The sequence below is a fragment of the Dipteris shenzhenensis genome, chromosome 19 (assembly GCF_047967505.1).
Source record: "Dipteris shenzhenensis isolate YYH24624 ecotype China chromosome 19, Dip_SZ_1.0, whole genome shotgun sequence".
Taxonomy (NCBI): Eukaryota; Viridiplantae; Streptophyta; class Polypodiopsida; order Gleicheniales; family Dipteridaceae; genus Dipteris; species Dipteris shenzhenensis.
Window position 1 is genome coordinate 35,472,084 of NC_141614.1, and position 15,058 is coordinate 35,487,141.

At 44.3% G+C, this 15,058-nt stretch overlaps 1 protein-coding gene across 1 annotated transcript in view; it reads right to left on the reverse strand.

Annotated features, from left to right (window-relative positions):
- Positions 1-15,058, reverse strand: part of ORC2 (origin recognition complex second largest subunit 2) — a 92,587-nt gene that overhangs the window by 14,301 nt on the left and 63,228 nt on the right. Inside the window, exon 6 of the mRNA XM_087390949.1 lies at positions 3,729-3,956. Coding sequence (XP_087247075.1) covers positions 3,729-3,956 — 228 coding nt within the window. The remainder of the gene's footprint in view (positions 1-3,728; positions 3,957-15,058) is intronic.

Genomic DNA, 15,058 nt, shown 5'->3' on the forward strand with positions numbered 1-15,058 from the left:
TTACTTTCACAGGTGGTGCTATTTCATGGATATCCAGGTTACAGAGATGCACAACATTGTCTACCACGGAGGCAGAGTCACGGAGGCAGAGTATATTGCAGCCACTGAGGCTTGCAAGGAGGCCATATGGCTTTCACGTCTAGTGGGAGACTTGGGTTTTTCAGGGGATATTCCTTCTTTGCATTGTGATAGCCAAAGTGCTATTATGTTGGCAAAGAATCCGGTCTTTCATCAGAAGACCAAGCACATTGATGTTAAGTACCACTTTATTCGTTTGGTATTGCATGACAAGTTGTTAGAACTTGTCAAAATCCATACTGATGATAACCCTGCGGATCTTTTCACCAAGATCTTGCCAGCAGAGCGGTTTGCACATTGCAGGACACTGATGGGTGTTGGATAGGCCCTATATCACGTTTTGGCCTTGTACATTCTATATGTACTTGCTGTAATTTCTGTTTTTTTTAAAGGCACATTGCCTTCAGGTGGGAGGTTGTTGGGGTTAAGACCCTGTGCCACCTCATATACACTTTTTATTACAGGTTACAGTGTGAACACAGTTCACTCTGAATTGGTTCCACCCTAATGCCTATCCTAATATACTCTTGAGGGTTGTGGTGTGCCCTTGCTTCTCGAAACACACCCACCACATTGTGGTCTTAGTCTCACTCTCCTCCACTTGCTTCCGCTTCAAGTTTGCCTACAACAACACTGTACACTCGTCCACAGGGAAAGCCCCCTTTGAAATTGTGGCAGGAGAACGGAAGGTACCTCCCATTCTGCATACGACAGATAAGATTTTTAAAGTGGGCATATTTGTGGAAAGTTTGTATGTTGCTTATCAGAAGGTCAAAACAGCCCTCCAAAAAAGCCAAGAGAAGCACAAACGGGCAGCACATAAGCATCGCCGCGAGTTACTCTTGAAAGAGGGCGATTGGGTGCTGCTGCGTTTTCAGAAAGCACGACTCAAGAAGATGAAAGGCAAGACCAAAGTGTACACAAAGCTGAAGATGCGGTATTATGGTCCTTTTCAAGTTTTTGAGCGCATTAATGATGTAGCTTACAGGCTGAAGCTACCTGCCACTTGGACCATACACAATGCCTTTCATGTGAGTTTAGTGATGTGCCTGCTGACCTGCTTCATGAGGATCAGCCCGAGGTGAAAGAATTGGATGAAATCTTAGTTCCGGAACAAATTTCAGCACATATGGAAAGAAAAGTGAAAGGTAGAGTTTCCCGTCGCTACCTGGTGAAGTTCAAGAATTATCCTGCACTGGATGCAAGGTGGATGGAGGAGGGTAACCTGGCAGAGTCACCTCAGATTTTGCAGCTCTACTTGGACGCATTTCAGTTGGCACCCACTGCGGTACAAGCTCCTACAGGTTCAGCAGAGCAGAGATCTAGAGCATTGCCTGGTGCTCAAGGAGGGTAGCACCTCCCCTTCCTTGATTTAGACTGCTCATATATCTAGAGATCACTTGGTGGCACTGATTGTCTCACCTAAGATGCTGCTTGCTGACGATATTTCTGCCGTGAGGTCTCCATGATGGGTGTTCGCGACACTCCACACAGAGGATGCATTGATGTATGGATGGACTCTCGAGCTTTCCTAGCCCATATTATCATTGCAGGTTGTATCTTACAGATGATGTATATCCTGGTATGTGCTATTTCTGCCTATTTGTACTTTTTCAGCAGCAACCTAGGTAGTTTGCTGTTTTAAGAAGAGGGTATGTCACGGGGACGTAAAAAGTGATGTAAAGTATCTTCGTAACTCAACCTACACTTAACCCGAGATTAACCATGGTTAAGTCTTGTAATGGTTTGGCCGTGAGAGTCTGGCTAGAGGAAATGCACACTTCTTAGAAGTTCCTAGGGACAAAGTCTAGGTGTACCACTAGGTCCTAGGGGCAAGGCAAAGGCTTTAAAAGAGGGGTCTAAAAGTTGGGCCCAAGGACAACCAATTGGTATGGGGGTTAGGACTTTAATGAAGGAGCAAATGGCAAGAAGGAGGTGCCATTTGTCATGCATGTGTATGCATGTCCTTCCCCCACCTTCCATCTCTCTCCCCTCACTCTCCCAAAGGTGCTGGACGTTTTTAGTTGTTCTTGTGCAATTTTTGAGCTTTTTGAGCTGTTTCAAGCCTGTTCTCAATGTACAGCTGCCTCCAGCAAGTGCCGGAGGTTGTCTTTTGCTGTGCTAGTGGCCCTTTTTGCACGTGTTTCTGGCTGCGTGGTGGCATCTGGAGCTGTTTTGGACCAATACAGGCTACAGGAGAAACTTTCCCTGTTGCTTTTCGCATGTGCTCTTAGGAGGACTCGAGCACAGATCCCAAGGCAATCATTTCAGGACAGATATGTAAACCATCTTTCCTCTACATCTCTTTCTTGTTCACCCTCCGCTCTCTACCTTCATTTCTCTCTTCTCCTAATTGCTGGAAGACACTTGCACCCTACGGGGAGCCTGGACAGAGGATAGATGCGAGGAAGGAGCTCGTCCCTCTACCATAGACAGCGGGAGTTCATTCCAGGTTCTGTTTTTCCTTGTTCTTTCTTGCTTTGCAGCTTTTCGCAGTGCATGCATGTTGTTTGCAGTCCTTTCAAGACTCCTACAAGTTCTAGCAAGCATCCAGAGGCAAGGGTGATCTTGTGGAAAGCCTAAGGACCGTGTGAATGCATGTGGTAGCCTTGAGGCTGCCTTGAGCTCAGTTTGCCAGAGGTATGGATGCTTGAGTATGCCTTGCCAGTGGGAATTCTAATGGTGCACTTGGATTAGATGCCTTGAAGACAAGTAGAGGATTTGCAAAGAGGAACGGTGCAGGGTTGAACCCCTGTTGTAAAGCATTTCCATTTAGAAGCATTAAATAAATACCGTAAGGGGCACCAAGGCATTTGAGGCCAGTGGGTGCACTGAGTACTATTTTCATTGAGCAGGGGCATTCTAGCCTCACCTTTGTTGTTATTGAAGTTTGTTTCTAAGTTGTGCTAAGTGATTGAAGTGACTGAAGCTTGCATTGTGGTGCTCACCATAGAGCATCCAAGGCAGCGGATTGATCTCTGGTGGCTTTCTGTAAGGAGTGTTTGGCTCAGTTTTGTGCATATACTCTGAGATATTTTGGATTGTGCTACTGTTGTCTATTTTTCTGAATTTGGTGCTTGTGAGTCCTCTCTTGTGGACATAGAAAGTTTGACGTTTGAATTAAAGCATTCCTTCTCTTCTCTGGAAATTCTTCCGTCGCATACACCCTATCCATTTCTATTTTTGCACGGAAAAACTAGCCAGGGGTCTAGGTTTTTCTAACAGTTCATATGGCTCATTATAATTGCATCAGTGTTAGATTTTGCCTCAGTCAATAACTACTTCTTGAGTCTTACTAATTGTATCTTTCAGTTGGGATCTCCTACAGATGCAGTCACAAAATGTGAGAGTTGTTGTGGCTTCTCATGATACTCCTTGGACTGGGTTATGGCAGTATATCTCAGCTGCATCACCATTGTATTCCTCCGCTGTGACAACATTTAGTGGGGGTTTTCTATGCTAGTTTCTCTACCAGATGCAGCACAACTGTTACATAATTATCGCCAAATACTTTTATTGGAACATGCTAAAAAAAGGATTGCAACATTAAATACTTACAATCCAACAGAAACATGTTTATAAAAGAAAGCACATATTTCCTAAACCTAAACATTCAAAATAATATGTTTGATCTTGTCCACCATTCTCACCTGGCTCCTCAGGGTGACTTAGCTGATACGCAGCTAATGTGCGAAAAACACTCTGTGCATTGGGAGTTAGACTTTGTAAGACCAATATGGCACTCCTTGCACTCTTTGCTGCTCCGGTAGGTGCCAAAAGCAAAGGAAGATGACTGGCTTCTACTGTGTACGGTGCATAAGTTGGAGTGTTATGCCAACACCAATTGAATTTCGTACTGGCCATTCTCTTGTCCCATACTGTTAACCAAAAATCATGCTATAAGTATTTGAGCAATAATAGCACCACCAAAATTTGTACCCTAAACAAGGCATCTCCCTCTCTCTCTCTCTCTTTCATAGCACCACCAAAATCTGTACCCTGAAACGCACAGGTATGATTGTATATATTGACAAGACCAAGGTGATGATCATTGGGGAAAATCTCTCTCTCTCTCTCTCTCTCTCTCTCTCTCTCTCTCTCTCTCTCTCTCACTCATAGCAACACCAAAATCTGTACCCTAAAAAGCACAGGTATGATTGTAAATATTGACAAGACCAAGGTGATGATCATTGGGAAAAAATATAAGTCCGATTCTAATGGAAGCAAGCTCGAAGTGGTGAAATCTTATTAGTATCCAAACAACTCAATTTTGAGGACACTATAAATGGAGTCTATGTGTAGCAAAGACAATATTTGCAGGCCTAAAGCCTTTGTTCAGCTTACCAAACAAATGCAGGAAATCAAATATCTAGAATTGGAGTACGAGGAAATTCCTTTGTGCAGCTAGTGGTCTTGCAAGGATGTCAAGTAAGCGGCACATATCTAGCAAAAGAAATGTGGAAAACAATAGAGAGAGCTCGATTCAGAAAAGATTCCTAATAGAAAAGCTAGGGGTAAAAGTGCAAAATCCCTATCCCACGATTTTGGCAGAAATTATATGGTCAAACTGAAAAAAAGTGGGCAGCAATAGATTCCCTTACAAACTGCGATGGAATCCCTTACAAATTGATGAAATCCACAGAAATGGTTCAAAGAGACACATAACTGGTTGGAAAGGTTTCCAGTATGACATATCCTAGCTCATTTCATTTCACCCCCCGCCCCCCCTCCCCCTCCCCCACCCCCAAACCACCAAAGACCTCACACTTTGCTAGAGATCTATGCAAGGATGCTAAGACTTCACCATATGCAGCCCTGCACGTGGACATCATGGATTTCTCAAGCTGCAGGGAGGTCCTCCTTGTTGTGGAATTAAACGCGAGGACGAGAGTATCACTTTTCGATTTTTGTGCAGCAGAGTTATGTCTAGAACTCTATGGTTTTCCAGTATGACATATCCTAGCTCATTTCATTTCACCCCCCGCCCCCCCCCCCCGCACCCCCAAACCACCAAAGACCTCACACTTTGCTAGAGATCTATGCAAGGATGCTAAGACTTCACCATATGCAGCCCTGCACGTGGACATCATGGATTTCTCAAGCTGCAGGGAGGTCAATTTTCCTTGTTCAAAATCCAGTGCTTAAGCTGCTGGTGCTCCAGGAGCTGCACTCTTCTCCCTTGGCTGATCACACAGGGCTGACCTATGAGAGTGTGAAGCAAAGAATCTATTGGAAGGGACTTTGGAAAGATGTGTACAATTATGTGCAAAGCTGCAAGCCTTGCCAGCAAAACAGAGAACTTCCTTGCCAGCAGAACAGAGAACTGAACCTTAGCCCAGTGGTCTGCCCCAACCTCTACCTATTCCAGGGGGAAATGCACACATATTTCAATGGATTTTATCCCGGGTTGCCTGCGACTCGTAGAGGTTGGAACAGCATTTATCTTGTGGTTGACAGGTTCACTAAGGCTTCTCATGCCATACCCACCAAAATTCAATACTTAGCCTCCACGATTGCTTCCCAATTTTATGGAAAATATTACATAGACTGCCAAAGGAGATTGTGAGTGATCGTGATGCCAAATTCATGGGGCATTTCTAGCAAGAGTTTTTCATGTCTATGGGCTCCTCGTACAGCTGATCATCCTCAAACTGGAGTCCATACAGAAAGGGTAAATAGATGGCTGGAAGAGTATCTCAGACACTTCCGTTTTGACACTCAGACAAATTGGGATAAGTGATTTCATCTAGCTGAATTCTGATATAATAATACTAAGCATACCTCCATTGGGATGAGTCCATTTGAAGCTATGTATGGCTGCAAAATTCATGTGCCTTCCGCTGTTGTTGATAGGGCAATGACCAATCAACAAGCAAGGGATGATCTGAGCCCACATGATTGCTTTACTACAGCAATGCAAAGATAAAATAATAAAAGCCAAAGTTTGTATGATTATTCAGATCACATTCGTAGGGGCTCTGTTTTCAAGAAGGAGATCATGTGTTTCTCGTGCTCCTCAAGTCCCGGCATGCTCCTTGAAGGGGAACACTAATACTGAGCTTTCTCAAAGAGAACCACCTTTACAAAGTTCTGAGGAGAGCTCGTGAAGTGGCTTACCAATTGGAACTGCCCCCGTCTTCTAGAATCCATAATGTATTCCATGTCTCGTAATTGAAGAAGTACTTAGGTCCTTTGGAGCAAGTCCTTGAGGAACTGCCACTCATGGATGAGGAAGGACATACCCAGCGACCAGTACATTCCAGAGAAAATTATTGGTTTCAGACAGCATGTACTCAGAAATAAATCATATGTGGAGTACTACATCAAATAGAGGGGCCTTTTGGCAGCCGTCCTCTATTGTGGAGCAGTACGTACGTACGTACGTACATACGTACGTACGTACGTACATACATACCTACATACATACATTCATATATATATATATATATCATCCCTATCACTGTCTTCTCTTTCTTGTTCCAGTGACTTCACAACATGTGAGGACATTTTTTTCAAGGGAGGGGAAGACTGAAAAAGGGGTTAGTTTAGCTGGCTGTTTAAATGGCTTTGTAGATATTATATGTACTTTAGGCTGTTCGGGAGATGCCATGTGGCAATTTCAGGGTATTATCCCATATACACAGTTGTAAAACCCTGCTTAATTCTATAAAAGGCGCTGTCCCATTTGCACTGAGTTTATGATCTATCACCCTTATAATGTACAATTGGATTTGAACAACGAAGCTTACTGCTCAGGCTGTAATTCAATAAGGAAATAACAATTGACTGTCCTTGTTCAGCCCCTCGCACGTCACTGTCATAAGTCCAACCCCTAACTTACTTCTCCCCCAGCTCTAAAGGGTACCTCCCTGTTCAATTCAGCAATGTACTCCCTACTAATAAATGGAAATGCTCTAGCCTAGGCAAGTACTCCCTCTCTGAATTACTCATTCCTGCTTTAGAGATTGACAAGGACGTCTCTGGGAATGTCTATCTAGTCAGAAATAGTTAGAGCTAGCCAAAGTGTGAGCACGTTCTCTTTCAGTCGGATCTCTGAATCCTCCAAGGTCCTCAAGTAACATCATACATCTATGTCATCTTGCTGACATCATTAATAAAAATGACATTATTTTGCCCCAACAAATGACAGGTGGAGATCAATCTGGATATGTCAAATTGCACCAACTCTAGAGCATTGGCCTGCTCCATGCAAGCTTTGGATTGTTTGTTATGTGTGGGAGTACATCCATCATGCCAGTCCTCTGCAACTCTCATAGGGTCCCATAGCTGACATGGTCGAATCTTTCATGCTAGAAGTTACAGCTACTCCTCATGCCAATACCTTTCTTGTGTCCTTTGACTAGATGAGAACCTCTTTCTCGTCGAGGTTGCCTTCAGCCCTTGATTATTATAACAAAGCACTTCTTGGTGTCTATGATCGTCACTAGTGACTCTAGATGTGTGGGTTATTGACACGACCCAGCACTCCTGAAACCCCTGATCTGCAAAATAACTACACACAACATCAGAACTGAGCAGGCTGCTCACCACCCAACCGTGACATCTACGGGATGTGATCCCGAATCAGAAGATGTCCCCTCCGAGCCACGAGCTGAGCTACTGGCACGAACTCCCAATCAGATCCCAAACCAGCCTGGTGTCCCATACCACCAGGTGGCGCTGTGAAGCCCTGGATCTGCCACTGGGCCTTGGGCTACGCTAAGATGCAGGCGCGCGTCCACGACACAATCCAGGATCAGACCTTGCACCTGGGACACAATCCAGGATCAGACCTTGCACCTGGGAACGAGACTTGCTCCCAACTCCACACTGAGAACTGAACCCCTTGGGCCTCTTTTATAGACTCGGGCCCCGGCGCCAAAAATAGCGAAGACCTATAAATAGTTCATACCCTTGCCACTCAACCCGAGAATCAAGCCTGCCTAGCTCTAAGCCTCCCCAGGCTAACCTGAGCTAGTTCTGTGTAACTAGTACACGTCAGATACCAATCCGTGCACATGACATACTCCCCCTCCTCTAAGAACTCACTCCTAAGTTCGCTAAGAAATCGGAAAATGTTCTTTGGAGGTTTCGTAATGTCTCCCATGTTGCATCCTCCTCAACACGATCCTTCCACTTAATCTTGTATTCCGTGATAGTACGATTTCGAATCTGTCTTTCACGAAATTCAAGAATAGATTCAGGTTCGTGAGGAATAAAAGTTAAATCTGTAACTTCTATAATCTCATGAGGAGAAACAATTTGATCATCTGCACCCAACACTTCTTTCAGTCTACTGACATGAAAGACTGGATGTACTTTAACATCAGGAGGCAATTCTAGTCGATATGCAACTGGTCCAATTCTTTTAATGACCTTGAATGGACCACAGTATCTGGGGGATAATTTCGGAACCAAACCAGTACTTAGGCTCTTGGATTCCTTAGGAATTCTCAAATATACCATCGTTCCTTCAGAGAACTCTCTGGGTGAACGATGTCTATTAGCATAAAATCTGTCCCGATCTTGGGCAATTCTAATAGACTCCTTGGCAAACTGCAACATTTCTTGCATATCTAGCAAGAAATTCTTAGCAGCATCATTTTGAATCCCTTTTAATCCTACCATAACTGGTGACTTAGGTTGAAACCCGTACATAAGCATAAAAGGACTATAACCTGTACTAGAATGCTTTGCACTGTTGTAAGCAAATTCAATCATGGGTAGATAATCTTCCCATGAAGACTGTCTCTTAGATACATATGCCCGAAGCATGTCTTCGACCAACTGGTTGACCTTTTCTGTATTGCCATCGGATTGTGCATGATCCGAGGAACTCATACTTAGAGTAGTTTCCAACTTCTCAAATACAAGCGTCCAGAAGTTACTTGTAAACTTTGAGTCCCTATCACTGACTATGTCAGATGGCAAACCATACAGCTTGAACAAGTGGTCCACAAACTCGTGAGCCAACTGCACAGCTGAAATAGTTGTTCTTGTAGGTAAGAATCTAGCCATTTTTGTCAAACGGTCGACTATGACCCAAATAGAGTCATGACCCTTGCGCGTTCGAGGTAAACCAGTAATAAAATCCATGGAAATACTTTCCCATTTATTACCTGGAATCTGTAAAGGCTGTAATAAGCCCGCGCTTCTAAGGCGTTCAGCCTTAGTAACCTGACAAACCCGGCAACCTACTACATAGTTCTCAACAAATGCATGCATCTTAGGCCAATAAAAGGTATGCTTCACAAGAGACAGAGTCCTATGTATACCTGGATGTCCCGCACTAGGAGCATCATGACACTCCCAGAGAATCTTGGATTTAAGGTCCAGAACATCAGGCACACAAATCTTTTCATTCCGGAACAGCAAGCCGTTCCTAAACATCCACTGACCTCCTGCCGCCTGTATCCTAGGTGGCACAATCCCTGAGTCCTGGTCAACCATGGAGCTCCCATCCTGGACTCTCTACCAATACGAACTGAAATGACTATCAGTGGCGTATAGCCCTCTCAGGGATTGAAATAGGTCTGAGGATATTTCCGTAAATGACAAAGCATTTACAAACTTAACTCGACTTAAGGCATCCGCCACACTATTCAACGAACCCTTACGATAACGTATTTCGAAATCAAAATCCTGCATTAGCTATGCCCATCTAGCTTTCCTTCCTCTCAATTCGGATCCATCACACACATACTTAATTGACTGGTGATCAGTCAATACAAGGAACTTTGAACCATACAAGTAGTGTCTCCAAACCTTGAGAGCATACACTACCGCATAAAGTTCCTTCTCCAGTGTGGGCCAACGATACTGAGTGTCGTCTAGCTTCTTACTCTCAAAAGCTACAGGTCTGCCCTCTTGGAATAGAGCTGCCCCAATCGCATAATCACTCGCATCGGCCTCTAAAACATAAGGCCGGGTAGGATCGGGTAATGCAAGAACGGGTGCTTCCTTGATAGATAACTTCAAGGTTTCAAAAGCCTTGTTCATTGCATCATTCCAAGGGATCGGCTGAGTAGACCTGCGTCCACGACCTTTCAATATGTTGGTCAAGGGTGCCGTGATATGTGAATAATCACGCACTGACTTCCGAAGAAATACCGTAAATCCTAGGAAAGAACGAAGTTGTTTCACAGTCTGAGGGATAGGCCATTCTAAAACCTTCTGGATACGATCCAGATCAATGCTAATACCTTCAGAAGAAATCTTGTGTCCTAAGTAAATGATCTCCTTCATAAAGAAGTCACATTTACTCATCTTGGCATAAAGCTTATGCTGTCTTAGAACAACTAAGACAACCCGGAGGTGTCCTATATGATCCTCAAGCGTTTTACTATATACCAAGATATCATCTAAGAACACCACAACAAATTTGCCCAGATAATCCCTGAACAAATCGTTCATCATCTGCTGAAAAGTAGCAGGAGCATTGGTCAAACCAAAAGGTAATACGAGGAACTCGTAATGACCATACCTAGTCCGGAATGCGGTCCTATCTATGTGTTTAGCATAGATATGGATTTGGTGATAACCCGTACGCAAATCAATCTTAGTGAAATACTTCGCTCCGGCCAAACGGTCTATCAAATCATCAGAACGAGGTAAAGGATAGCGGTTCTTAATTGTAACTTTATTTAATCGTTTATAATCTATACACATTCTCCAAGAAGAATCTTTCTTCTTTCTTAAGAGGACAGGTGCACAACATTGCAAGAGGCCATGACATATGCGCGCATATATGATGATACCATGGCCGGTACCAAGGCAACCACAGTTACCGAGACCAGCGGAAAGAACAAACGCAAGTTCTTTCAGCATGCGACTGGTATTGGGGAGACGAAGTCTACGGACAACGCCTCCAGGAAAAGCTTAACTCCTGCGAAGAATGGTAATGCCCGTTTCGTTCGCACTCTCAGGCTCAAGAAAGAGGGCCGGTGTTTTTATTGCGAGGAGCGGGGCCACACGAAGAATGAGTGTCCTAAGCGGAAGAACCAAAAATTGGTGCTAGGACCGAAGCTCCAGGCACGTCCACGTACTGCAGCCAAGGGAGCCAACCAGGTTACGATGACAGGTATTTTAGTAAATGTCATTACCTGCCCCCTTTCTTGTAATTGTACCTTTAATACTTCGTTGTTTGGTTCCCATGATCTTTTTCGAGTTTATGGAGAAGTTAGGGACCAACAGGTTCACATTCTCTTTGATCCGGGCAGCTCTCACAATTTTGTTAATTACAAATTTGTGCAGAAGATGGGGCTGTCCACAGTACCTAGCGACCACACCTACGAGGTGCAGCTTCCAGCTGGGAAGCAGTTTTGGGATCGCAAGGTTGAAGCGCTTCCCATCCGGATTCAAGCCTACACAGGAGCTCTCACATGTTATGTTATGCATTTAGAGCATGTAGACTTGCTGATCGGGATAGAGTGGTTTAAAATCCACAATATCCAGATTGGATGGACGGAGCATACACTTTCTTTTGTAGACAAGGACACCCAATTTTGTATTCAGTGTGATAAGATTCCCCCTTCTCAGGGGCCTATTGTATCTGCGATGCAGCTTCGGAATATATTGAACACTTCTCATTATGATGTCTATCAGTGTGTTTTGATTCCACTTTCTTCATTTATTGTTTCGGTAATTAACAAAAATGAATTAAGTGTGTTTGAACACCGAGAATTGAGAACGTTGTTAGATAATTTTAAGGACGTATTCCCAGCTCAACTACCGGAAGGTTTACCTCCAGAAAGGGCAGTAGATCATCGCATAGACTTAGTCCCAGGGGCTCAACCTATCAGTGTACCACCGTATGGGATGAGCCAGGTAGAGGAGGATGAGTTAGCTATCCAGCTTCAGGATTACCTGAATATGGGCTATATCCGCCCAAGTAAATCTCCTTGGGGTGCACCTGTCCTCTTAAGAAAGAAGGATTCTTCCTGGAGGATGTGTATAGATTATAAACGACTAAATAAAGTTACAATTAAGAACCGCTATCCTTTACCTCGTTCTGATGATTTGATAGACCGTTTGGCCGGAGCGAAGTATTTCACTAAGATTGATTTGCGTATGGGTTATCATCAAATCCGTATCTATGCTAAACACATAGATAGGACCGCATTCCGAACTAGGTATGGTCATTACGAGTTCCTCGTATTACCTTTTGGTTTGACCAATGCTCCTGCTACTTTTCAGCAGATGATGAACGATTTGTTCAGAGATTATCTGGGCAAATTTGTTGTAGTGTTCTTAGATGACATTTTGGTATATAGTAAAACGCTTGAGGATCATATAGGACACCTCCGGGTTGTCTTACTTGTTCTAAGACAGCATAAACTTTATGCCAAGATGAGTAAATGTGACTTCTTTATGAAGGAGATCATTTACTTAGGACACAAGATTTCTTCTGAAGGTATTAGCATTGATCTGGATCGTATCCAGAAGGTTTTAGAATGGCCTATCCCTCAGACTGTGAAACAACTTTGCTCTTTCCTAGGATTTACGGTATTTCTTCGGAAGTCAGTCCGTGATTATTCACAAATCACGGTACCCTTGACCAACATATTGAAAGGTCGTGGACGCAGGTCTACTCAACCGATCCCTTGGAATGATGCAATGAACAAGGCTTTTGAAACCTTGAAGTTATCTATCAAGGAAGCACCCGTTCTTGCATTACCCGATCCTACCCGGCCTTATGTTTTACAGGCCGATGCGAGTGATTATGCGATTAGGGCAGCTCTATTCCAAGAAGGCAGACCTGTAGCTTTTGAGAGTAAGAAGCTAGACGACACTCAGTATCGTTGGCCCACACTTGAGAAGGAGCTTTATGCAGTAGTGTATGCTCTCAAGATTTGGAGACATTACTTGTATGGTTCAAAGTTCCTTGTATTGACTGATCACCAGTCAATTAAGTATGTGTGTGATGGATCAGACTTGAGAGGAAGGAAAGCCAGATGGGCAGAGTTAATGCAGGATTTTGATTTCGAAATACATTATCGTAAGGGTTCGTTGAATAGTGTGGCGGATGCCTTAAGTCGAGTTAAGTTTGTAAATGCTTTGTCATTTACGGAAATATCCTCAGACCTATTTCAATCCTTGAGAGGGCTATACGCAACTGATAGTCATTTCAGTTCTTATTGGCAGAGAGTCCAGGATGGGAATTCCATGGTTGACCAGGACTCAGGGATTGTGCCACCTAGGATACAGGCGGCGGGAGGTCAGTGGATGATTAGGAACGGCTTGCTGTTCCGGAATGAAAAGATTTATGTGCCTGATGTTCTGGACCTAAAATCCAAGATTCTCTGGGAATGTCATGATGCTCCTATTGCGGGACATCCAGGTATACATAGGACTCTGTCTCTTGTGAAGCATACCTTTTATTGGCCTAAGATGCGTGCATTTGTAGAGAACTATGTGGTAGGTTGCCGAGTTTGTCAAGTTACTAAGGCTGAACGCCTTAGGAGCGCGGGTTTATTACAGCCATTACAGATTCCAGGCAATAAATGGGAAAGTATTCCATGGATTTTATTACTGGTTTACCTCGAACGCGCAAGGGTCATGACTCTATTTGGGTCATAGTCGACCGTTTGACAAAAATGGCTAGATTCTTACCTACAAGAACAACTATTTCAGCTGTTCAGTTGGCTCACGAGTTTGTGGACCACTTGTTCAAGCTGTATGGTTTGCCATCTGACATAGTCAGTGACAGGGACTCAAAGTTTACAAGTAACTTTTGGACACTTGTATTTGAGAAGTTGGAAACTACTCTAAGTATGAGTTCCTCGCATCATGCACAATCCGATGGCAGTACAGAGAAGGTCAACCAGTTGGTTGAAGACATGCTTCGGGCATATGTATCTAAGAGACAGTCTTCATGGGAAGATTATCTACCCATGATTGAATTTGCTTACAACAGTGCAAAGCATTCTAGTACAGGTTATAGTCCTTTTATGCTTATGTACGGATTTCAACCTAAGTCACCAGTTATGGTTGGATTAAAAGGGATTCAAAATGATGCTGCTAAGAACTTCTTGCAAGACATGCAGGAAATGTTGCAGTTTGCCAAGGAGTCTATTAGAAGTGCCCAAGATCGGGACAGATTTTATGCTAATAGAAATCGTTCACCTAGAGAGTTCTCTAAAGGAACGATGGTATATTTGAGAATTCCTAAGGAATCCAAGAGCCTAAGTACTGGTTTGGTTCCGAAATTGGGGCCCGAGTCTATAAAAGAGGCCCAAGGGGTTCAGTTCTCAGTGTGCAGTTGGGAGCAAGTCTCGTTCCCAGGTGCTAGGTCTGATCCTGGATTGTGTCGCGGACGCGCGCCTGCATCATAGCGTAGCCCAAGGCCCAGTGGCAGATCCAGGGCTTCACAGCGCCACCTGGTGGTATGGGACACCAGGCTGATTTGGATCTGATTGGGAGTTCGTGCCAGTAGCTCAGCTCGTGGCTCGGGGGGACATTTTCTGATTTGGGATCACATCTTGTAGATGTCACAGTTGGGTGGTGAGCAGCCTGCTCAGTTCTACTGACACGTCCCAGCACTCCTGAAACCCCTGATCTGCAAAATAACCACACACAACATCAGAACTGAGCAGGCTGCTCACCACCCAACCGTGACATCTACGGGATGTGATCCCGAATCAGAAGATGTCCCCCCGAGCCACGAGCTGAGCTACTGGCACGAACTCCCAATCAGATCCCAACCAGCCTGGTGTCCCATACCACCAGGTGGCGCTGTGAAGCCCTGGATCTGCCACTGGGCCTTGGGCTACGCTAAGATGCAGGCGCGCGTCCGCGACACAATCTAGGATCAGACCTAGCACTTGGGAACGAGACTTGCTCCCAACTGCACACTGAGAACTGAACCCCTTGGGCCTCTTTTATAGACTCGGGCCCCGGCGCCAAAAATAGCGAAGACCTATAAATAGTTCATACCCTTGCCACTCAACCCGAGAATCAAGCCTGCCTAGCTCTAAGCCTC